Here is a 26,108-nt window from a genome sequence, read left to right as displayed (position 1 = left end):
TTTAGTAACACAATTTTTAGTAATTGCGACTTTACATTTCATTGTGACTTCATAATTGTGGCATTGTGTATATTTCCCAATATGATTTTGTGTTTCAAATTTAAACTTTATATTTTACAATTGTGACTTTATATTTCGCAATTATGACTTTGTGTTTCACATTGTAACTTTAAATGTCACAGTTGCATCTAGTAACAATTTTTAGTAATTGCGACTTTATATTTCATAATTGTCACTTTATATTTTACAATTGTGGCTTTGTGTTTCACAAAGTAACTATATATTTCACAGTTGCAACTTAATTTGCAATAATTGCAACTTTATATTTCACAATACGACTTTGTGTTTCACATTTAAACTATATTTTACAACTGTGACTATTTGTAGTAATAATTGCGACTTTGTCTCTCACAATGTCACTTTATATCATTTAATTGCAACATCATGTTTCACAATGTAACTGTATATTTTGCAATTGCAACTTCATATCTTGCAACTACGACTGTTTCACAATGTGACTATATGTCACAACTGCATTTAGTAACAATTTTTAGTAATTGCAACTTTATATCGCATAATACCACTTTATATCTTACAATTGTGGCATTATGTTTTCCCACGTAACTGTATATTTTACAGTTTATCTGTAATAACTTCAATTTTATATTTCGCAATTACGATTTTGTTTCACATTTAAACTTTATATTTTACAATTGTGATTTATTTGTAGTAATAATTGTGATTGTCTCTCACAATGTCACTTTATATCTTTCAATTCCAACATCATGTTTCTGATGTTTCATGTATATTTTGCAATTGCAACTTCATAACTTACACCTCTGACTTTGTGTTTGACATTTATATGTCACAGTTGCATTTAGTAACACAATATTTAGTAATTACGACTTCATATTTCATAATTGTCACTTTATATTTTACAATTGTGGCATTGTGTTTCACAATGTAACTATATATTTCACAGTTGTAACTTTATTTGTAATAATTGCGACTATATTTCGCAATTATGATTTTGTGTTTCACATTTAACCTTTATATTTAACAATTGCGACTGTATATTTCGCAATTATGATTTTGTGTTTCACATTTAACCTTTATATTTAACAATTGCGAATGTATATTTCGCAATTATGATTTTGTGTTTCACATTTAACCTTTATATTTAACAATTGCGACTGTATATTTCGCAATTATGATTTTGTTTCACAATTAAACTTTATATTTTACAATTGTGACTTTATATTCCCTTATATTTTACATTGTGGCATTGTGTTTTGCAATGTAACTAAACATATCATAGATACGACTTTATTTGTAGTAATTGCTACTTTACACCACGTAATGTCACTTTATACCTCACAGTTGCAGTATTTTGTTTTGCAATGTAACTATTTTTTGCAATTGCAACTTTATATCTCATAAATTATGCCTTTCACATTGTAACTTTTTTGACAGTTGCAACTTTTGCAATGTAACATTATTTCTTACAGTTACCTCAGTTTTATGATTGCACTGTATTGTATGTATGAATGTATGTTTGAATTCCAAGTTTTTATTGTTTTGATTATTTTGATTCATTTTATATGTAAAGCACTTTAAATTACCATTGTGTGTAAAATGTGCTATATAAATAAACTTTGCCTTCCATTGCCTTGCCTTATTCTGAGGTAGAAATGAGATTTTATAGGATACAGCTAAATTTTGTATTAACATGAAGAGATAATTTTCCTAAATTAAATTTAAAAGGCACAGTTTCAACATATAAGTTGCATATAAGTGTACAGAATTGTATGCAGCAACTGATAACTACAGCTGTTTCTAAAGCCTCAAAAGACATCTAGTATTATAAGATCAGAAGGACCAACATAAAAGATAAGAAAACTAACACACAAAGAGATTTAAAAATCACAACCGCGTTGGTTTTGTATATCTGTCCATTGATTATGCAGTATGTTTTGTGGACTCTTGTGTGATGTGTTGTAGGCTGAGAATTTATATGTGGATTTCCCTGATTCCTTTGATGTTATATTCCACTGATCTCACTGAACAGCTTCAGACTGGCGATGGTGGGAATACTCTGATTACCCCGACACGCTCAGAGCATCCCAATTGATTAAACTGGAAAAAACCGACATATGTACTACTACACTCATTTTGTGAACATCTTAGGTGTGAGTGTGCTACAGAATCATTTTCAAATGAGATCTTTATCATCTCAGCTGCTTCTTCTAGACAACAACCGGAATCAATGGAGAGCAAATGGAGACTTTTTAAGTCGTTCTTAAATTATTTCTTAGATATTTCTTTATTTAGATATCTCCGGGAAAAAAAAAAAAAGACCTCAGTAATACCACGTCTTCTTTTAGAAGAGATCTTAATGTTTCAAACTGTGCTCAGATTTTCCAAGACACTGAAGTCTGCAAGAAATCTCAGTATGATTTCAAACATTTCTCTTCAAATTCTCACCGTGGAATTATATATACCTGTACATATAACAATTGCAACTTTATATCTCACAATTGCAAATTTATTTGTAATAATTGCAATTTTTATCTCGCAGTGTCAATTTAAATCTCATATTTGTGACTTTGTATTTTGCAATGTAACTGCATATTTCGCAATTTTATATCTTGCAATTAAGACTTTGTGTTTTGCATTGTAACTTTATATTTACCAATTGCAACTTTATTTGTAGTAACTGTGATTTCTCATAATGTCATTTTATATGTCACAATTTTGGCATTGTGTTTCACAATGCAACTGTATATTTTGGAATTGCAACTTGCAATTAGGACTTTATCTGTAGCAACTGAAATTTTGTGTCATTTCAGTGTCATTTTAAATCTCACATTTACATTGGTTTTTACATTTAAACTTGATATTTTATAATTGCAAATTTATTTGCAATTACAACGTTATCTTGTGATTTTATATCACACAATGTCACTTTATAGCTCACAATTACAACATTGTGTTTCACAATATTATATATCGCAATTGCAACTTTATATTTTGCAATTGTGTTTTACAATGTAACTGTATACTTCAAAATTACAAATTTATATTTCGCAATTACAACCATGTGTTTCATGATTAAACATTATATTTCACAACTGTGACTTTATTTGTTGTAATTGCAATTTTATATCTCACAGTGACATTTTATATCTCACATTTGCGACTTTGTGTTTTGCAATGTGCTGTAACTATATTTAACTACATTTATATCTTACAATGTCACTTTATAGCCCATAATTTCAACATTGTTTTTTGCAGTGTAACTGTATATGTTGCAGTTGCGACTTTGTTTCACAACTTCACTTTATATCCCACAACTGAAATGTCTTTGCAGTATTACTTTATATTTCGCAACTGCTACTTTATTTCTAGTAACTGTGAAATTGTGTTTCACAATGTGACTTTATTTGAAACAACCATCTATGTAAAAAGTACTTGCACCTTTTTTTCTTATAAAATATGAGATATACAGTAAACTCAGAATTGTGAAATATAAATTTGCAATTCTGACTTTTTACATCTTACATTTTAGGGGGTTTTTTTTGTTTGTTTTTTGTTTCTGACATGGATTTTGAAAAAAGGTAATTGTGATGTTTTATCCTCATTCCTCACATTTCTGAGTTTATATCTCACGGTTATGACTTAACATTGTGAGGAAAACAGTATGAATTATGAGACAAAAGTCACAATTACGTTTTAATTTTTTTTTATCCCATAGCAGAAACAAGCTCCTTTATATTCTTACTAAATTTCAACAATTGTATTATATTTTTTTAAAGCTTTCAGTGAAACACAATTTACACTTAGAGTTATTAAAAATAAAGGACTCCATTAAGCCCTCTAAGCTATAAAAGAGCGACCTTCAGTGTGTTTCTCCTTCTCGCCGACGTGTGATAAGGGATGAAACGAGCAAGTGTGTGTGTTTGTGTGTGTGGATGCACACATGTATGCCAATACCTGTGACAGTAGTGGAGCAGGTGTGGTTATGAATGAGGGCCAGTTCTTCAAACATCATCCCCGGCTCAATGATGTGCAGCCTCTGTCCAGCCCTGCATGCCTCCAGTTTGCCTTCTGTTAACACACACACACACACACGTCATCTACAGCCCTCAAGGTTGCCGGGAGTGACAGGTGTTGAGCGGCAGCGTGACTGTCACACAGACAGATGATCTGACCCGTCACAGATTAGGCACGGAGATGCTCAGAGCCCAAACAATCCGGTACGTCAGGACAAATACTGTCCTCCTTTAACAAATCACGGCTGGAATTAGCACAGCTCACGGACAGGTATTGATGAACACTTTAATGGATGGTAATAGATCTTGTTCCTGCTCTACATCTATTTTTCACTTGCAGCCTGGGTATTTAGACACGCACTGACATTTTAAAACTCATTTCGGCTCACATAACCAGCAGGAATGTTTTCTTTCTGTCTTCCCAGAAGCAGGTCAGGCTCACACTTACCAGCTCACACTTCACAGGCTACCTGCCTGGTCCTGCAAACACTATGGGAGGTGCATACTAATTAAAGTGCCTCAGTCAGAGAGAGAAACAGATTGAATGAGTGTCTGAAGTACACATGTAAAGCCCGGTTCAGACTACACGATTTTAGCCCGATTTTGGCACAATCTGCTTGACATAGGGTGTCGTGGGGATTTGTAAATGTCAATAAGCATCGGATCACAAGATTCAATATTATATAGTGTGTCATAGTGGACAACAACCCATGCCATCACTGCAGTGCTTATGGCGGTGCTTCTGGCGGCGCTTTACACATGACACCTTCTGTCTAGTCGTGTGCTATCGATGACAGCCCGCACGTCGTTAAAGACTGCAAGCGATAAACGTGCAGTCCAGTTCTTGTTCATGACACAAGATTTTAGGCGTCCAAATGACACAATCTGACAAAGTTACTGTCATAACCGACAATAAAATATTGTAGTCTGAACCGGGCATGAGGCTAATCTTTAAAAGTTTTTTGATACCAACAGCATAGTCTTTATGACTATTTTGCACCTTCTTTTTAGCCTTTAGGATTAAACTTTTTTTTTTTTTTGTGCTACTGTATCTTTAAAAGTTCTATGTGAAGTGACCTCTTCGCTGCTTGTTCTTTAAAACAACAACAACAACATGTAAATGCTTTAGTCTAACTGAAATTGTACAATTTTTGTAAAGTGAGACTAGTGTAACTTGGCTTTGTTCACCATGTATTAAAACAGACTAAAATGTATGAATTTCTGGAACCTTATTTCAGCCAAAGGATTAAAAAAAAAAAAAAAAAAGGTAATTATGACTTTTTTTATATCTCACAATCCAGACTTTTGGTCTCGCAATTCAGAATTGCAAGTCATAAAATCTGAATTACCTTGCAGTTCTGAGAAGGAAAGATGGAATGGAAGATGGAAAGATGAGTAAAAGTCAAAATTGTGAGATAAAAATTTGCAGCTGTGAGAAAATATCTGAATTGAGAGATCCAAATTTGCAACTGCGAGAATAAAATTCAGAATTGCAAGATACAAACTCATAATTGCGAGAAAAAAAAAGTAAAAACTGCGATATGCAAAATCGCAGTTGTGAGAAAAAACTGTCAGTTGCGAGATACAAACTTGCGATTTTGAGAAAAAAGTCAGAATTGCAATATATAAACTCAGAATTGTGAGAAAATTGTCAAAATTGCAAGATACAAACTTGCAATTGTGACAAAAATGTCAGAAAAAGAGTCAGAATTGGGAGATACAAACTCGCATTTGTGAGAAGAAAGTCAGAAATGCAAGATACAAACTCGTAATTGCGAGAAAAAAGTGAGATTTGCAAAATATGAAGCGGCAATTGTGAGAAAAAAGTAAGAATTGCGATATACAAATGCGAGAAAAACATCAAAATTGTGAAATACAAACTCTCAATTGTGAAAAAAAAGGCAAAATTGCAAGATACAAACTCACAATTGCGAGAAAAATGTCAGAACTGCAAAATATGAGCTACAGTTGTGAAAAAAAAAGTCAGAATTGCGAGATACAAATGTGCAAATGTGAGGAAAATGTCGGATTTGCGAGATATGAAGTTGCAATTGTGAGAAAAACGTCAGAATTGCAAGATATAAACTCGCAATTGTGAGAAAAGGCAGAATTGGGAGATACAGACTACAATTGTGAGAAAAAAGTCAGATTTGCGACATATAAACTTGCAATTGTGAGAAAAACGTCAAAATTGCAAGATATAAACAACTGCAAGAAAAGTCAGAATTGCAAGATACAAACTCGCAACTGAAAAAAAAAAAAACGTCAAAATCGCGAGATATAAACACAATTGTGAGAAAAGTCAAAATTGCAAGATATGAACTACAATTGTGACAAAAAAGACAGATTTGTGAAATATGAAGTTGAAATTGCAAGAAAAAAGTAAGAATTGCAATACACAAATGCACAATTGCGAGAAAAACGTCAAAATTGCGAAATACAAACTCTCAAATGTGAAAAAAAGGCAAAATTGCAAGATACAAACTCACAATTTGCAAGAAAATGTCAGAACTGCGAAATATACTCTACAATAATCAGAAAAAAGTCAGAATTGCGAGATACAAATGTGCAAATGTGAGAAAAATGTCAGATTTGCGAGATATGAAGTCGCAATTGTGAGAAAAAAGCCAGAATTTGGGGATATAAACTCGCAATTGCAAGAAAAAAAGTCACAATTTCAACATACAAACATGCAATTGTGAGAAAAACGTCAGAATTGCAAGATATAAACTTGCAATTGTGAGAAGTATGTCAGAATTGGGAGATACGGACTACAGTTGTGAGAAAAAAGTCAGATTTGCGACATATAAACTCACAATTGTGAGAAAAAAACGTCAAAATTATACATAACTGCGAGAAAAGTCAGAATTGCAAGATATAAACTCGCAATTGCAAAAAAAAAAAAAAATCAATATTGTTGGATATAAACACAATTGTGAGAAAAGTCAAAATTGCAAGATATGAACTACAGTTGTGAGAAAAAAGTCAGATTTGCAAAATATGAAGTGGCAATTGTGAGAAAAAAGTAAGAATTGTGATATACAAACGCACAATTGCGAGAAAAACATCAAAATTGTGAAATACAAACTCTCAATTGTGAGAAAAACGTCAGAACTGCAAAATATAAACCACAATTGTGAGAAAAAAGTCAGGATTGCGAGATACAAATGTGCAAATGTGAGAAAAACGTCAGATTTGTGAGATATAAACTGGGATTTTGTATTTTGTCACTAATTCTTTTTTCACTTATAACAGCTTTTGCAGAGAGGTTATTACTGATTGACAGGGAAGCACAAGCATTTCAGCAAAAACCAAACCCACAACCTGTAAATGATGTTATTCATTTAAAATGCAAAGAGGATGTTTACACAGAAGTCTTAAAAGCAGAGTAGCAAAATTATATTATATTACATTGCATTAAGGGATTAAGGGGATATAACCCCACTAATAGTCAGATGCGGCCATGATGATTGTGATTTATATATAAAGAGAATGTAAGAGCTAAAGGGTATCTAAAAGCTGAAAGCAAATGACATACAGTACCAAAACATAAGCACATCTCACTGCAAACCAGAGAGAGTATTAAAAAGCCACAGAAATGAATTATTCACAATACGCCTAGAGGCATAACTGGACCTCAACTAATAATGAGTCTTAACTTTTGAGCACTGGGTTAAGATACTCATGTAAACACTGGGATCTGTGAATGTTCACACTTGCTCACAGATCAGCATGCAGCATGAGTCCAAAGACAGCCTGTTTTCTGAGAAGTATTATGAGGTGAAAGTATCTCTTTCATTCTCACACTCCTCCTCACCTTCAACTATGTATGCCTGGGTCCCATTATCCCCTTCCTGGACGACACTCACACCCTGTTTGAGCGTTATGGGATAGGCAGAATCCACCGAACACCGGATCTGATCCCTGTCTAGATATTTCATACACTCATTTTCTGCCAGAGCTGATTCTATCAGCCGCTGTGACCTGAAAGAAATAAAAACAGATAAAGAGTTACAATGGGGAAATCTAGCAGTAGGCAACAAGAGAACGAGTTGACATTTTAGGCAGGATCTTACTCTTGACTCTTGCTGTAGCTGATTGGCAGGTTTTGTAAGACTAGTTTCGGCTCCACGGTAACTGGCTCTGTGAGCAGAGCTTTCCTCCTCACTCTCAGGGAAGAAGCACGCTGTTGACCTAAATGCAAATGAAATGAGTGTAAAGATGAATAATACAATGGTTTTATAAGATTAAAAAAGACTTGGTTGTTGCCTCTGAACTCTGTGCAGTTTGCTCATGCATAATGCGTATAAAAATAAAGTCAGATTTGTTTAGTCATACATTATTATGGCTAATGTGTTCCTCCTTCGTCCTTGACTTCGTGTCTGTCGGGACTCAGTAGTTTCTCAACATTTAGAAATGTATTTAATTTTAAATTCAATTAACATAAACTTGGCAATGACAATAAGATTTAAATCATGTTTGAACACTCAGAGGAGACAGACGGCTGCAATGCCAAAGAATAATAAGATGACTGTAACTATACTATATGTACTACATATAACTATAACTTCGCATATGTAACAGACCAAGTCTGTTACACAGCTACATGTACACTTAACTACAATCTTGATACACTTTATTTTATGTTGCTTATGTCTGTGTACTTACATTTTTAATTATGTTGTATTAAGTGTGCAACACATATGTAACAGTCTTTTGGTTACATATGTAGCTGTGTACATATGTGTAACAGTGGCTGCCTACTAAATCTACATAATTACAAACTGTAACTACAGGCTGTTCCATAACTTAGTTACATGGTAAGTACATTTTGTTTCATGTAACAGCTACCACTAAGTACTTAATTAGGTAATTACTCTGTATTATGACACCTTAAAATAGTGTTACCATTCCGTTTTATTTTTTCCCAAATTTGTTTTTCAATTTTATTTCTCTGTATTCCATTTTTTCCCCCTGTTTTAATTTTTCTAGACTGGTTTAATGGTTAAATTAAATTGTATTTGTCAAAAAGCGTGTTTTACTTATTTTAAAATTTTTGTTTTACTTATTTTGCTGGGTAGTTTCTGTACTCCAAAAAATGCTGGGTTATATTTTTTTACCCAAATTCTGGGTTCAGTTTGTTGGGCCATTTTATTGGGTTATTTTTAATATTTTTACCCAGGTGCTGGGTAGTTTTTCTGTACTCTAAAAATGCTTGGTTATTTTATTAGGGGTTCGAGCATGTAGTGCTGAATTATTATTATTATTTTACCCAAATGCTGGGTTCAGCTTGCTGGGTCATTTTATTGGGTTGTTTTCATTATGTTTACCCAGTTGCTGGGTAGTTTTTTTTTTTTTTTTTTTTTGTACTCTAAAAAATGCTGGGTTATTTTATTATTATTATTATTATTATTATTATTATTATTATTTACCCAAATGCTGGGTTCAGCTTGTTGGGTCATTTTATTGGGTTGTTTTTATTATGTTTACCCAGTTGCTGGGTAGTTTTTTGTACTCTAAAAAATGCTGGGTTGTTATTATTATTATTATTATATTATATATTATTATATTATTATATATATTATATTATTATTTTATTTTTATATTGTTACCCAAATGCTGGGTTCAGCTTGTTGGGTCATTTTACTGGGTTACTTTTAATATTTTTACCCAGGTGCTGGGTAGTTTTTCTGTAAGTAAGCTGCTGGGTCATTTTTAATGATGGGTTATTTTTTCTACCCAACTGCTGGGTTGAACCTGTCTCCAACGAAGCAACCCAGCTGCTCAGTTATAGTAAGAGTGCAGACTTTTTGAATCCTCTGCAGAGACCGGTTCTTAGCACCGCCATGCACTTGTTCAGCGAATAAAGGATTGTATACATTTGCTTTAATTTATCAGGTCTTTACTGTGCTGTAAATGATATTATTTTATGCAACGCAACATACAAGGATGAGATGTCAGTCAGCTGCGTCAGCAGCCCATCACTGGCTCAGATTTCGGAGACACAACGGCACAAGAATTAGTATTATTTTGGTGAAAAGTGATTACAGAGAATGGTTGAATACACTTAAATTAAAAAAATATACTTTTAAATGTTGCATTTTTATTTCTAAAATGATTCTTAAACGAGTTTAATGGTATGTAATATTGTAAACTATGCTGGATTTACCCAAATAAATTACATTTTGTCAATGGGTGTTCTTGCTTAATAATAAATGTTCATCTTTTGATTATTGCTGTTGCATCTATAATTCTGTGTGTGATTTTTAATTTCCAGCCCATTTTAAGACAGCAATATAATAATTTTTAAAAAACTGTTGACTTAAATAAAACAAGCATGTTGGGTAAAAACATCCAACCGGCTGGGTCAAAATAACCCAGCATGTTTTTTATCCAATATTAACCCAGCGCTGGGTTTCCAAATAACCTAAATTGGGTTGTTTTTAATCCAGCATTTTTTAGAGTATATGTTGAGGCTAAAAACACTGCAAGCGTCACATGCACTTCAGTATATGGGTTAGGATATGAAACTGTGTGTCTGTGCCATCCATTCACACAGAGACACAGAACATGCAGGATTCATATTTAAATGTTTTTTTTGTTTGTTTTTTTTTTGTGGCTTAATATTCAATACCACATTTTGATTAAAGTGTTCTGACCTGCTTTTGATGTATCCATCCAAAATTTGCCATTCTGTGTTTTTAAATTCTGTTTCTACGACTGCATTCTCTTCATAGAGCTATTCCTAACTATGTTGGGGGGCTTTAGTGATTTGAGCCAACAGAAACGAAACACTGGTGCAACATTGAGCTGATTTCACAAAGTTCAGCAATACGCAAATGCAAATGGCACATGTTATGAAGATTTTGTTGGTGTTTTTGTCAATCCGATCACAAGTAATTACAGGTGTAAAATGTTTTGAGCGTGTCCACTTTCAACTACGTTCAGAGTAGTTTGGATTGCTTTCTTTCTCAAATGCATTCAAAGAACCACAAAAAGGAGTCATTTACACTGACAGTCATTTTCAGTGATCGCTTCTTTTCAAAGACAGCTAACAATACTCAGTCACAAGCAACAGAGGCTTGATGTTGCAACAAAGTTGTACAGATATGACTACCATACAGAAAATGAACACTTTTTGAGATAGTTCCTTCAAAAATGAAAATTCAGCCTCATTTAATTCCAAAACTGTTCTTTTGTGGAACATAAAAGAAGATATTTTGAAGAATGTTGGGAACCAAAAATTATTGCAGCCCATCAACTTCAAATGTATGCAACAACACACTAAAACATTTTTCAAAATGTCGTTCCACAGAAGAAAGTTGTGTCCTTTCGTGTGTCAGAAGGGAGAAGTGAGTCATATCACAGGAAGGGCAGGTAAGTTTATGATATTTTCATTAAAGATTATGAGGTCAAAATGGAAATAAATATATATATATATATATATCCAAGGATGAAGAGTTCACGGTGACATCCATTGAGAAAATAAATAAGGTCAAATTTGATTTCATGCTGACTCACTTGTGCCCTTAAAGTGTAGTCGGAAATATCGTAATTAGGTTACACTTTAAGTTGTCCTTGTTACAGAAGGATTATAATTTGTAATATAAATGAAAAATATGTACATATAGGGTTTAAAGTCAGTTTCTATTTAATACTGCATAATTGACTATTATTACTACAGTGAGTAGTACATGTAACATGCAGTAAGAGCACTGTACAATCTATGATATAGATGATAAAAGAACCATTTTCATCAATTTGAATTTAGATGTAGTTATTTGGGGTTATTTTTCACAATATAATTCTTTTGCTTTGTTTATGCTTCTTTCGTGTTATGTTTCTGACTTGTATTCGTGACACGTAGAAGCCAATAACAAACTCCCGACCCGGAGGTAAGTTTCCCATTTACCATTTAATGGTTTGTTTAGCAGAATTTTGCTGAAAGGGCTCTATTGTTGTAAATAGTGAATCAATGTATGAAGCACAGCTCACACAGAAGTCATTTTCAAACCAAGAAGCTTTCTAAACTGGCGTAAATTCCGGATTTCGATCGAAACCCTGGTGAAAAAAACAGCATATGCTAGTTAGGTATGTTTTGGTGCTGGTTTAAGCTGGTCCTTTGCTGGTTTATGCTGGTCCTTTGCTGGTTCATGCTGGTCCTTGACCAGCAACATGACCAGAAAAAACCAGCAAAGGACCAGCTTAAACCAGCACCAAAACATTCCAGCATGCCAGCATCAAAACATACCTACCAGCATATGCTGGCTTTTCACCAGGCATGTACTGAATTTGCTACCTGATAGGCTACAATTGTTGACTAGAGAGTGGCGACCTTTAGTGACTTTGCAATCACATTTTAACAAACAAAACATTTTAACAAGAAAAATATATTTTATTAGTCATTTCACAAGTTATTTCTTAGGAATAAAATAAAAGGGTTTTCGTACCAGCTGCTGAGACGCCTGGAGCGGAGAGGCGCAGGCGGTCGAGCTCCCCCTGCAGGCGGCGGATCAGATCATCTTTAGCGTCCAGTTCGAGCTCCAGCTCGTCGATAAGAGCATCTCTCTGCCGTAACTCCTCAATCTTCAACTGAAGCGCGAACTGGAGATCTCTGAGAGTCCCCATGAGCCCTGCACAAGAGGGCACAGAGAGGGACTGGTGGACCTTTATTTGTGAAGTGTGCGCGTTTAATAGTGTGATGACTGATCAGTTCAAAGGAAAGAAATTAACGGCAGAAAGAACTAAAGTTGCTAATTCAATTATTTAAAGAGTGTCCAAAGCTCAATAATAATCCAGCCTGCATATAACCTGTATAATTATCCAAACAGATAAAGCCACAACAAAACCAATTTCATTTTTAATTTCTTTGAATACTGCACTGACAATAAGCAATATCTGAGAAGACATTTACCTTAATGATATGAGCAAGGAACATGGGAATTACAAACAGACCGAAGGCGATTTCTCCTCTGGAATGATGATGGAGCTGGTCAGCTTTAGGAATACTGAAGAAATCCAGAGTGAATGTTTGAATCATGTCTCCACCGCACACACGCTCATCTGAGAGAGAGAGAGAGAGAGAGGGAAAGTGGGCAGGGTTCATTCTCATACACAGCCTACATTTACAGAGAATTAAACTATGACAACAGTGTTTTATGTTGACGAGCAAAATTAACCGTTTTCATTGCACTCGGTTGCACTAAAAAGATTTATCAGTGACTACGCTGACAACTTAAAAATAATATAATAGCATAATTTATAAAAAGTAGAACAGTGCATAATGTAATTTGCAAAAATGTGTCTTGATTGCTTGATCTAACAAAACACAAACTTTTAATAATGACTATTGTTTATGTTTTATAGGCATAATGTTATGTATGCTAGACTGACATTATAAGTTGATTGATAGATAGATTGATTGATTAAAAGAGGTTGTTTACATACAGTTGGATTGGCCAAAAAACATGTTATGCTTCTTGTTTACATGATTTAACTAAAAATGAACAACTTTTGGCCATTCATTTGCACCCCTGCTGAAAGAAAAACAAACAAACAAACAAAAACAAAACAATAGACCCCATCACAAAATCTGTAATGGTTTTACTGATTATAATGGGACTTGTATTGGTTTTAATGGAAACTGTAATGGCTCTGTGGGTCTCTACTGGTAATTGATCGCCTTCTGTTGGTGGCATGTTAAAATCACTAAATCCTAATGGAATATGTCCAAAAACATACAGAAAATCATTTTTTTAATGGTTTTAATGGCTAAAAGTGGATGGTTTGTAATATTTGTAATGGTATTTGTAGTGGAAATCATTAGAATTTTGTGATGGTTTCTATTGTTTTTTTGTTTGTTTGTTTGTTTGTTTGTTTTTCAGCGGGGATGACATTGGTGTTTTGGGTGTCTTAAAACTTCAAAGTTTCACTTTCAAAAAGCAAGTTTTTGAGAACGATATGTTATAATAATTGTGTAAACAGTGACAGCATACAAACACATATTATGTGTATAGCGTGGGGGAAAACACCACCGTGGGGTAAAAACAAGATGTATTTAAGATACATTTTTATTGTAACTATGGACTACGTTGACAGGAGTGATTTCACCGAGATGAGAGAAAATGGATTTCAGAGTAAATGATCTCATTTTCAGTAGTAATTAAAAAGTGTTTTAAAGCTTATTGTTTTGTAGAACATCACAGTTATATATGATATGAGAACAGTAGGGCCTGTAGATAGGGAATATTTGTTATTTAATAAAAATATAATTACATTTTCAGAATGAATTTTTTTTTCTCAAACATAGTCAGTGGGGTAAAATGCCCCCAGGGGGCAATGGGCAATCACTCTGAACATCAAATACTTTGTTTTTCCATCAAATTAATTCTAACTAGTTGGTTGAATAAAAATATTTGGATTTTATATTTAAAAATGACCTCAAGTTACCATTAGGTAAGCTAGACAGTTAGCATCAGCTAACAAAATGTTTCAAATACAAATTACAATTTTGTAATTCATAATTATTGATTCTATTCTTTTTAATTTTAAGCTAAAACTGCCTGTACTCTGATTTTGCTAAACGTTTAAAACAAACTGCTTCGTCAGACTAGGGGGCATTTTGCCCCGTAGGTGGGTTAAAACGCCCCCTTGGTACTAATTTAATTTTTGTTAAAAATCTAATAACATGAACACTCTGGACATTTTTCATACTTTGTTTATAATTTATGTCAATGTCACTGAAACTAAGATTACTTTTCTGAACACATTTAACTTAACTTAACACATAACAGGTGTGTAGTGTTCCAGTACAAAAAGACATCGCCAACTACTGACCTGGCATGCATAATACAACGCTTTTGACAACATTGTCATCTGAACAGAAAAACATATCAAAAACATAAAAGAAAAAAAAATCTGTTATTAATACAGTTGTTTGTTGTGTACTCTCAAAGGTGCACATAGACAATCAGTAACTAAATTAAAACAACCTGTTGTTGAGCTATTACAATAGTCACTATTTTTTGGACCCCAACTACTAAGTCCATCGTATCCACCTTATTTTTCTCATAAGAGTGGTTGTGGCCATTTGTTGGCCAATTTTATGGGTCTGGCTTCCAGTCTAATCTGGATCCAGCTAGTTTTAGCTGTACAAAACAGCTAATTTTGCTGCTTGATATAGCAAATTGGTGTGTCTTACCATATTATTTTTAATGTGTTATATTAGTTATTATCACACTGGTTTGTAGTACAAACAGTTTTACCATTTACTGCACGTTGTTATTCTTCTCATTATTTCCCTATAGTGGCTACATTTTACATTTAGATGAAGACTATCAGTATAGCCTAAAAGCAAATTTTATTTTACATGCTTTCTTTTTTCCCCAAACTAGTTAAATGTAACATTCAACCTAAAGATTGATTCATTGGTCAAATCAGTTGCATTGTATACAGTAAGGGTGTTTCACAGTCATCTATTCAGACTTCAGAGTCAAGTCAGTAAATCAAACAGTAATGCAATCAATTACGGTGTGCTACCAAAGCTATACTACAGGTATGTTTACATGACAACAATGTATTACAAAACAAATACATTTGTCATTCACGTTTTTGAAAGGTTTCGCATATAGACGGCAACATTGCCAAAACAATCTGCCATAATTACTAAAAATGCTGTATCGTGTATGTCAGGCCAATAGTTGGCGCTGTCACTACACTGTAAAAAACAAAGAACACAATTTGTTGAGTCAGCTTAAAATAGTTTGTTACCCTGCTGCCTTAAAATTTTAAGTTCAGTCAACTCAGATAAGTTTAGTCAACTTGAAATGTTAGGTTGTACTAAGTGACAACTTAAATATTTGTGTTTGTTAAACATAAAAGTTAGGTAAGTAACCCAGCTGCCTTAAAATTTTAAGTTGAATCAACTCAAGTATCTAAGTTGTCACATAATACACTTAAAAAAACGTTTTTTTTTTTTTTGAATTGACTGAACTTAAAATTTTAATGCAGCCAGGTAACAAATTATTTTAAGTTGACTCAGCAAATTATTTTTTACAGTGTACCAGCCTGGCATATATTTTATTAATGCTCCAAAACAATAGACAGAAACAGATATCAATGGCACACACCTATAGACTGAACATGTAATATGCATTACTGAACACAAATTCACATTTTTATCCACCTTTTTCTTCCTGTAAAAGTAGGCATGGCCATTTGTAAATGTTATGGGTGTGGCTTCCGCGTCCAGTTATTTTTAGCTTTACAAAACAGCTTGTTTTGCTGCTTGTTATTTCAAATTGGTGTGTCCTACCATGTTATTTTAATGTATTATCTTAATTATGAGCACTGGTTTGTAGTGCAAACAGTTTTACTGTTTACTGCACATTGTTTTTCTTCTTGTTATTTCCCTATAGCAGCTAATAAACCTGAAGTCTCAATCATAGGCTTACTTCTGCGTTGGGGAAACGTGGATAGTTTACATTATGATGGTATTATTAGTGACAGTTTTCAAAAGTTTGCATTTACAGGCCCTCAAATGTTGTTGTAATGTAGCCTAAATGGATGACCAAATGCATTAAAGTTTTATGTTTTATATTTTAATTAAAAATGGTGTCAATTTTATGTAGGCAGTCAGCACTGTGGGTGTGGTTTGCACTTCAGGAAAAAAAACAAACAAAACAAAAAAACAAAAATATTGGATGTAAAGAAATGAAAAAATTTGCATGATGGCTGCACCCACCTGATTTGCATCAGCACTACATAAATAACAACAACAAAAATCTGCATTGGAATTGGGATTATTGCAAGAGCAGTTTACTGCATAAGGTTCAATAGAGAAGTGTGATGTTAAAAGTTACTTTTTACAAGTTATTATTACAAGTCACTGTCAACCATCAGAACGCCATATTTACCCAGCAACAGAACAAGACAATATATGATTTGTTAAAAATATATTTGAGGGCGGGGTTTAATCTGTTGTCCCGTATGTTTGTTCATTTCCGTATTGCAGCGTTTTGTGTTGAGACAGAGAGTAGGAGGACAGACGTGAACTCGAAGCCGAAGAAAATCATGCTGAAAGTTGTTGTAGCCGCACTGGTGCTTCTAAGCGCCAGCTGTCTTGCCAAAAATGTAAGTATAAAGATTTTCTGAAGCAGGCGTTCTTCTCGACTCATATGTTTTTATCATTTTTTATTAATTATATTTGTATTACTATTTTCTATTTCCATGTTTTATACGCAGTCTTTATCAAATACTTTTGAATTCGTCAGTAGTTTTAAAAATCTATTATGTTTTTCAGCCTAAATAGTGTGTGACGTACTTTCAGCTACTGTGGAGAACACGAAGAATACAATCAGTTAAAAACATATGTAGTTACAAAAACGCTTAAAAACGTATTTTGTAACTTCAAAATGCTTGTTAAAATCTGTCCAGAGAATTTAAACATGTTTAAGACATGTTTGTTTGTCTAAAATCCCCGGAATAGTTTGCTTTCACTTTCACTTCGGCGTGGGGAAAATCCTCTATAGAAAAACCTGTTTTTCTGGACATGTAACCATCTGGTTGGGGGTTATAAAGTTACGTAAACATTGCTAACACATGATAACTTGTTATTTAATCAAGTTTTTTATTTCCTTGAGAAATGATTCTAGTTAAAGTGACATTTATAATAACGACGAACGTAAACAACTAGGCCTAAATAGCCGACAATGTGGTCATGGGTCAAAGTCGAGACGCCCCGTTTTAGTGCCTGCATCAGATTGATTTTATATATACATAGAAAACATCAAATGGAAGTACAGTGGCTGTTTTAATGTTTCTAATAACCTTTGTGAAAATAAAATGTCAAAATATGGATGAATTATCATTCCGTCGTCATTAAGTGTAACAGATATATTTATGTAAAAATGAAATTGACCTATTCTGACCTGTACTTATTAAAATAATTATACGAAATGATACTAAACCTTATTAGATTTTTAATAAATAATAACTTCTTGTTGACAAATGCGGTTTGAAGGATAGTGACAAAGATTGGTAAAGATTTAAAATGACAATGAATTTTGTTGTTTGCACTGTAATACTTTAATAGTGTTTTTAATGTTATCTAATGATTCTAGTTCTAAATATGCCCAGCAGTTTTTTGTTATATAAACTATTGTTACGCTAAATGACAATTTAATGTGTGTCTTCTGTAAATCATGGTAAAAATCTATAATAGTCATTATTTTTTGCTCAGAAAAAAATGAAACAGGACATATTCTAATGCACGGGGGAAAATGTAAAGCTGTATGAAACTTTTATTGTTTTGATGCTTTAAAATCCCTTTTTGTCTTTGACCTGCATGCTTGGATGAATAAATGAGATAAATAAAACATAAGGACAACGACAATGAACACATTTCCAAATGCAGTACGTATAAGAATGAACAGTATTTAGATGTCAAAATATCAATGTTTTCTTTTGTATTGTTTCTAGCGGACCCCAAAGTGCAGGTGTACAGCCGTAACCCTGGAGAGTATGGGAAACCAAACGTGCTGATCTGCTATGTCAGTGGCTTCCACCCCCCAGACATCACCATTGAGCTCCTGAAGAACGGGCAGGAGATCCCAGGCAGCCACCAGACCGATCTGGCGTTCGAGCAGGGCTGGCAGTTCCACCTGACAAAGTTTGTCGATTTCAACCCCCAGGTTGGAGAGGTGTACACCTGCAGAGTCCGTCATATGACCAACACAAAGTCCTACACATGGGGTGAGAACAAATCTGTTGTTGATTTTCACTGTCAGTGATTTCCAGAAAGTGGTAAGGGTTAGATGATGGTTTATTTAGGACCTCTTTGAGTATATCTTACCTTCGTAGACATTTTTGTCTAAGACTGTGGAGTTCAGTTCCTCTCTTTCATGTTAATTATAGTTTTAGGGCTCATTAAGTTGCCATCTAACACATTTTAATTATCATAAAAAAGCAAATTTGCAAATATTTGAAAGGAATAGTAATAATACTCTGAATCACACAGAACCAATAATTACAGCATAATTAATAGTCATTTCAATTCTTTACCAATCTTTGCCACTATCCTTCAAATCATTAGGTTTTACCCATTTGTCAGAAGAAGTTTTTAATTTAATTGTTTAAAGTATAATCAAATTTAGTATGGTCAATTTTATTTTATATATTTTAATAAATACAGGTCAGAATAAAATATGTAGGTCAAAATAAATATATCTGTTACACTGAATTAAGATGGGACATTATTTCACCCATATTTTGGCATTTTAATTTCACTATACACTGTAAACAACTATTTGTTAAGTCAACTTAAAATAATTTGTAACCTGGCTGCCTTAAAATTTTAAGTTCAGTCAACTTTTATTTTGAAATTTTAAATTATACTAAGTGACAACTTAGATATTTTTGAATCAACTTAAAATTTTAAGGCAGCTGGGTTACTTAACCATCTATTAAGTTTAGCAAACACAAATATCTAAGTTGTTACTTAGTACAACTTAACATTTCAAGTTGACTAAACTTATTTTAGTTGACTCAACTTAAAATTTTAAGGCACCAGGGTAACAAATTATTTTAAGCTGACTCAACAAATTGTGTTTTTTATTTTTTACAGTGTAGTTATTTGAAATATTAAAGTAGACATTTTATTTGAATGTCATTTGATTCATGACTGTATGGTATGGAGGACCAGGAATGCCACTTAAAAATAAAATTAAGAATTAATTTATCAGTTTATACATTTATTTACCAATTCAAACATAAAAATGTAAATAAATAAATCACTTTTTACATAGACAAATTAATATACATATTTAAAGTTGTTTATTTAATTTGTGTTTTTAAATGTAGTTTAATAAAACAATTAATTTAAAAAATCATTTTAAATGTATACATACAAATTTAAAACTTTATTTAATTCATGTTTTAAAACAGAGATTAATAAACCAATAAAAAGTACATTAATAAATCATTTTAAATTGCTTTTAATTTTTTTTTTTTTTTATTTCATATACTATGAAATTATTACTTTTTAAAAAAACAAATTCAAACTAATAAAACTAATTTTTGTTTTTCTCTCTTGTAGAACCTGACATGTGAACATACAACAGTAAGTTCTAATAAAATTATTGTTTTTTAAGGCTTGGACATTTATTAATAGTAATTGTTGATTTATCATACTGTATGTAATTTAGCATATTCAAAATATGTTGGTTCGTGTATTCAGTTATTGTTAGCAGAATCATTTATTAGTCACAGTATGTGTTAAATGTATTTTGTTTTTTGCAGGTTCCTGAAAACAACTCCTCTCCTAAACTCCACACCTGCTTTGATTTCATGATGTAATTTTGGGGTGTCCAGTCCTGCAGAGTTCAGCTCCAACCTGCTCCGACACACCAGTTTGTAGTTCTTCTAAGACCTTGATTTTAGCATTTTAGCAGGTTCAGATGTGTTTAATTGGAGCTAAACTCTGCAGGACAGTCATAGCAGTACATCCACCCTTCATGTTTAGGACAGTGTCTGATCCTGCATTTGGATCTCCAGCACTAATGAAACACTCTGAACCGGAGTGAATCGGACACCCCCGCTTTAGGATATGCTGCCTGTGTTGCTTAGACTGCAATATGTTTTCTCATACATAATAAATTCAGATAACTTTGTATCTACTTTAATTTCTGTTAGTGTGTAATTTGACATAGCAAGCAGTGTAATTGATGAAAAACTTTAACTGTATGCCTGCAGGATATATATAAGCAATTTTCTTAATCCCTGGGTGTGGAATTTCTTGCCTTAATTTAATCTTTACAGCACGAGCACTTGCACATATTAATGTCTTTTCTTTTAAAATGTATTTGAAATTTATTTGAAGATTCAGGAGAGGTGAATTTTTGATTTAAGTGGCATAATTCTTGCAGTTTAATAGCTTCCAGAAGACAAAGATGTCCCCATAAATAAATTAGAGGTTAATTGTAAAAATCAATGTCATTTAATTACAATGTCTTGTAATTAAATATGAAATAAAAACAATAAATTTTTTTTCTTAATTACATGTCTTCATTCAACACAACTTTAAGGAAGTAATTGTGAACCTCATATCTGTAATTGTGTCTTGGTCTAGATCTCAAATTAAATTCTAATCCAGAATTCTAGTTCAAGTGTATCTGGTAATGGTTTATTTTTTTAACTACCCACATTGTCTGCGTACCTTAGAGGTGCTAAATGTGTGTGAGAGACTTAGTTTTCTGTATTTTTAAGAATGTTGGTTGAGTTTACCATATTAACATTTATTGACAATACACAAGTTTAAGTTTCTTTAGATGTATATTATATTGTTTATATAAAAGAATGGTTTGATTTGATTAAAGTCATTAAAAAGCACAGCGTGGTTATCGGTCTGGGTGAGGCGCAGCATTCCCCGCGCATGCGCAGATTCAGTGCAATCGACGTCATGTCCGTGGGAAACGTCGGCTGGTAGTCCACGAATGTTCAGCGAGATATTTATCAATTCTTTATTTAGTATTTCATTTTATAAATGTAAAGATGATTCTCACAGTAAAGCCGCTTCAAGGGAAAGAGTGTAATGTTCAGGTAAGCGAGAGTGTCGTGCGGTGTTTTGAGGCGCTAATGTCGCTGCTAGCTGCTTTAGCATAGCGCTGTGCTGCGGCTCTTTTCATCACTCTGGTGTATGCAATGATTATTTTCTCCTGGTGAATTATTTATAGATAATGATACAACCACACATTTCTACTGTAGCTCATTAGACATGATTTACACTCTCCAGACAGTTATTTTGTCCACGATAAAATAGCTGTGTCACCAAAAATAGTGAGTTGCTTGCTTAACGTTAGATGGCAATTTACTGCTAATCACTAAACGTGAGAAATCAGTTCATGGATTAGATATGTGCATTTTTTTTTTTTTTTTTTTTGTATCTTTAGGTGGTTTTGTCATTTTTACTAGTTTATATACAAATACAAAATACATACAAATATACAAATATGGGCCATTCTACAGAATTGGTCCAAAGTTGGAGTTGGAAATGTCTTGACAGACTGTGTCTCTTTCCAAAAATATATGCTATGGTATAATATCCAAGGTACACATTTCTAGTAGTTGTGCAGTTCATTCTCATATTGTATTTTCAGAGAGTTTTGGAATATTTGTTTTCTCCCCAAATTTGTCACTACCCAAACACAGTAATAATAATTTAATTAGAAGGCTTATATTGGCATATTAAGATTTTGCTTACATCTACATCGTAAATATATATATATTTGCTATTTATTATTGACCTATTAAGATTTTGCTTACATCTGTGTTTAATAACAATTACAGTTTTAATATTTCAAGTGTTATTTATGAGATTTGTTGTATTTTGGATCCAATTTTTCTTTGTATAAGGACTGATTTTAAACTTAAACTTAAAAGATTCATTAGTTTGAATACACACTGAACCAAAAACTATCATAACATCTTAGTTGATAATTCAGTATACTTTATTTTTTAACAAAACACCCCATGTTTTGGTGGTTACAGCACATTTTCAGTAGTGACAGTAATGTTTTGGTAGCGACTACATCATGTTACAGAATTTTAACCCGCATACTAAAACACTACAAAAACGTACTAAAATACTAAAAAATTGCATAACTGTTTTAAAATTGTTTATTTCCCCCAAATATGAGATTCATTTTCCTAATCGTAAATGTAGGGGTGTAGTTAAAATCACTAATCACAATGCACTAATACATACACTGTTTCGGTAGACATGAAAATGCAGGACATATTTTTTTACATGAAGTTTCCTAATTTACAAGGAAAATATAAAATAAATCTTTTTTTGAACTTCACTCAAAAATATACTTTTAAAAACAACAATGGAAAAAAATACAAAAATGATTATAATTGAAATAAAGTATAGTTGAAATTCAGGGGTTAGGGTTTTGGACAGCCACCTCCTAACTGAAAGTACCCAATAACTTATGATATATATATATATATATATACTGATATATTACTGATATTTTAAATATTATTGTGTGTTTCAGTACATAATAAAAGTATCTTAGTAAACATCTAAGATTTGCATTTTTAAATGTGTTTTTTGGTTGTGGGACAGAGGTTTGCACCAATTCTGCCCATGGCCCATAATCCCATATAAATAGATATTTGAATGAATTGTGCCAGTGAATTTAAATATCCAGTGCTTTTTTTCAGCAGCTTTGTTGTTTTCATGCACAGGTGACAGAAAATGAAAAGGTATCAACAGTAAAAGAGTTGGTATCAGAGCGTTTAAACATCCCTCCCAGTCAGCAGAGACTGCTGTATAAAGGAAAAGCACTTGCAGGTAAAAGCATTTATGTGTTTTTTTGGTCATGTGACCAGTAAACATGTATTTATCATTTAGGGTAGTGCTATTTTTATTTCCTCCTGCAGTGTTTTTTTCAGACTTTGACTGGCAGCATTCCAGTCATTGCATGAGCTGTGTTGTGTACGTCATTGTGACGCTTGATTTGTTTTCAGATGAACACAGGTTGAGCGATTACTCCATCGGGCCGGAGGCCAAACTGAATCTAGTGGTGCGCCCGGCAGGTGAGAGGAGCGGCGGCGGCGCGGTGGGAACCAGCAGTAGTAGTAATGATAAAGCAGGCAGTGGTGTGTGGCAGTTACTCTCAACTGTCCTGGCCAAACATTTCAGCCCAGCCGACGCAGCAAAAGTCCAGGAGCAACTTATTAAGGTATGTTCGAGACGGGAGACTTTTCAGATATGCACTCCACTTTGCCTCAGTGCCATGCACTAGACAAATGAGTGTGGGAAAAGTACAGGTGTTGAGGGAGTAGAACAACAGTTCACATCAGATGAGATGTTATCAGGCTATATGTCAGTAAATACCAATTTACCTGTGCTGTGAGCTGTTATACTGTGCTTGTAGTGCGTGCTCTTCAATTGTACGCGTAAATTAAGTGGCGCACACTGTGGCCTGTATCATTTTATATTAAAGCGTGAGTGAAACTATGAGCATGTGTGTCAGATACGCATCACGTTCAGCAGTGGCAGCTCTTAAAGTAATAGCAGCCAAAAACCTAATAACCCAGCTTTCAGTTATACTGTAATGTTAAATGGCTATTGTCATTGGTTAAATATTAGAAAAAAGGAACAATTTCCTCATCACTAATATCGGTATCAGTGGTAGTTGTAAAAAAAAAAAAAAGAAATATTTAACAAATAGTAAAAACATACTGTACACTCTCAGAAAGAAAGGTACACTTCTGTCGCTTAGCGGTACCCTAAGGTACAAAAGTGAAAAGGTACATATTTGTACCTTACGTACCCCTAAACGGTACATATTAGTATTTTAAAAGGACATATTTGTGCCTTTTCACTTTTGTACCTTAGGGTACCGCCCCAGTGACAGAACTGTACTTTTTGGTATTTATGTTTTATTTATGTTGCTTCTACATTAATTTGAAGATTTAATGTAAAAATTATTATTAAAAACTTAAATGTTAGATGGGATTAATTACAATTAATTTCAGAATAAATTGTGATTATTTAGTTCATTTTTTTAAAATATATTTTTTTAATTAACAGCACAAAGACCAGTGTGTAAAATAAAAATAAAATCATAAAGACAAACATTTGCATAATTATTTTATTGTAATTCTAAAGAAACAATAAAATATCTGGAAAATAAAATGTTTGGGAAAAAATTTTTTATTTTATATTAATTCCAAAAACAAAAAACAAAAATATTATCTGGACAATATTTACTTATATTTACTTGCGTATTAAGTTAAAGCGTATTAACAGCATTATATAATATAATATAATATAATATAATATACATAAGTATATATTTATCTAAAAAATAGAATATTTTGTAGTGATTTTAACAGAATAAAAAAAAAAAGATTCTCCTGATCAGATGTATTAAATCAGTGATATTTTTTATATACTGAGAGAATAATATATTTTTTTATTATTATTATTATTATTTTTTTTTTTTTACAAATTTTATATATTCTTTTTTTATACTTTGTTTTCATTCCAATTTTTATTTTAGTCATTTAATATGCTTTTGACATTTTTATTTATTTATTTATTTTTTTACATTTCTGTTTGTTTATTTTCCGGTGCAGTTCTAGTATTTTTAGTATTTAAGCTTCCATGTTTCCAACTTTTCTAATTTGACATTTTTCTTAATTTTTGTATTTTTCAGCTACATTTCAATTAACAAAAAGGGTTTTTAATAGTGATTTACAGATTTTCAAATTTCAAATTGTATCTCAGCCAAATATTGTCCTCTTCTAACAAACCCTACATCAGTGAAATCAAGCTTATTTATTCAGCTTTTAGGTGTATAAACCCCAATTTCAAAAAATTTACCCTTATGACTGGTTTTGTGGTTCGACGTGTAAGAAATGAGCACCATAAAAGTATTATACAATCGTTGGTCATGATGAGAATAGTAGAACATCTTTTTTGTATGTAATACATAGTTCACAGAACCAAGGTTGATGTCGTCTTTTCTTGTTGTCAGGATTATGAACGCTCCCTCAGACAGCTAAGTCTGGATGACATTGAGCGTATGGCTAGCCGTCTGCTGCATCCGGAGACAGAGGGCATGGATACCTCATACATGGACTAAAACACACTAGACTGATGGAAACACTCCGGCTCCAACGGACGAGACACGGTCAGGGAGCGGGATGTGTTTCATATGGACTTACAAGAGCTTCTCTGATCTTCAAGAGGCTTACCGTTGCTTTCCCATCAGAGGAAACAGTGGTGCTTTTAGTGCAACTTTGTAAATATTGTGTGCAAATTATTAAGAGACAATAAAAAGTGTTCTTGATCAGCTTGATCATTTTTAATTATTTTTTTAAAAAAAAGGAAGAATTGACAGCCAGCTTGGTTGTAATGCATCTTTATTTTTTTGGTTTTGGTGTCATTCTTACATTTGGCCAAAATAAAAATGATGCCTAATTTTTTTTTTTTCTTCTTGTTGCATTTTGGCATAGAAAATTGAGGAGCTCCTGGGTTGAGTA

General features: G+C 32.9%; 3 protein-coding genes across 3 annotated transcripts in view; 2 read left to right on the top strand and 1 right to left on the bottom strand.

Moving 5' to 3' along the window:
• Positions 1-13,100, bottom strand: part of prkg1l (protein kinase cGMP-dependent 1, like) — a 35,620-nt gene extending 22,520 nt beyond the window's left edge. Inside the window, exons 1-5 of the mRNA XM_051117118.1 lie at positions 12,967-13,100; positions 12,503-12,685; positions 8,129-8,246; positions 7,870-8,036; positions 3,994-4,107 (exon numbers count right to left, since the gene is read on the bottom strand). Of these exons, the coding sequence (XP_050973075.1) occupies positions 3,994-4,107; positions 7,870-8,036; positions 8,129-8,246; positions 12,503-12,680 (577 nt within the window). The 5' untranslated portion in view covers positions 12,681-12,685; positions 12,967-13,100. The remainder of the gene's footprint in view (positions 1-3,993; positions 4,108-7,869; positions 8,037-8,128; positions 8,247-12,502; positions 12,686-12,966) is intronic.
• A 3,950-nt stretch (positions 13,101-17,050) lies between these two features.
• b2ml (beta-2-microglobulin, like) lies at positions 17,051-21,208 on the top strand. Its single transcript, XM_051117130.1, has 4 exons — positions 17,051-17,187; positions 18,531-18,803; positions 20,146-20,169; positions 20,349-21,208. The coding sequence occupies exons 1-3, from the start codon at positions 17,124-17,126 to the stop codon at positions 20,157-20,159; spliced, it is 351 nt and encodes a 116-aa protein (XP_050973087.1). The 5' UTR covers positions 17,051-17,123; the 3' UTR covers positions 20,160-20,169; positions 20,349-21,208.
• A 257-nt stretch (positions 21,209-21,465) lies between these two features.
• ubl4a (ubiquitin like 4A) lies at positions 21,466-25,924 on the top strand. Its single transcript, XM_051117129.1, has 4 exons — positions 21,466-21,647; positions 23,301-23,406; positions 23,583-23,797; positions 25,601-25,924. The coding sequence occupies exons 1-4, from the start codon at positions 21,600-21,602 to the stop codon at positions 25,706-25,708; spliced, it is 477 nt and encodes a 158-aa protein (XP_050973086.1). The 5' UTR covers positions 21,466-21,599; the 3' UTR covers positions 25,709-25,924.
• The last annotated feature ends 184 nt before the right edge of the window (positions 25,925-26,108 follow it).

The sequence above is a fragment of the Labeo rohita genome, chromosome 8 (genome assembly GCF_022985175.1).
Source record: "Labeo rohita strain BAU-BD-2019 chromosome 8, IGBB_LRoh.1.0, whole genome shotgun sequence".
Classification (NCBI taxonomy): Eukaryota; Metazoa; Chordata; class Actinopteri; order Cypriniformes; family Cyprinidae; genus Labeo; species Labeo rohita.
The sequence above is the reverse complement of the archived record's forward strand: the minus strand, read 5'-3'. Positions and strand labels throughout refer to the sequence as shown.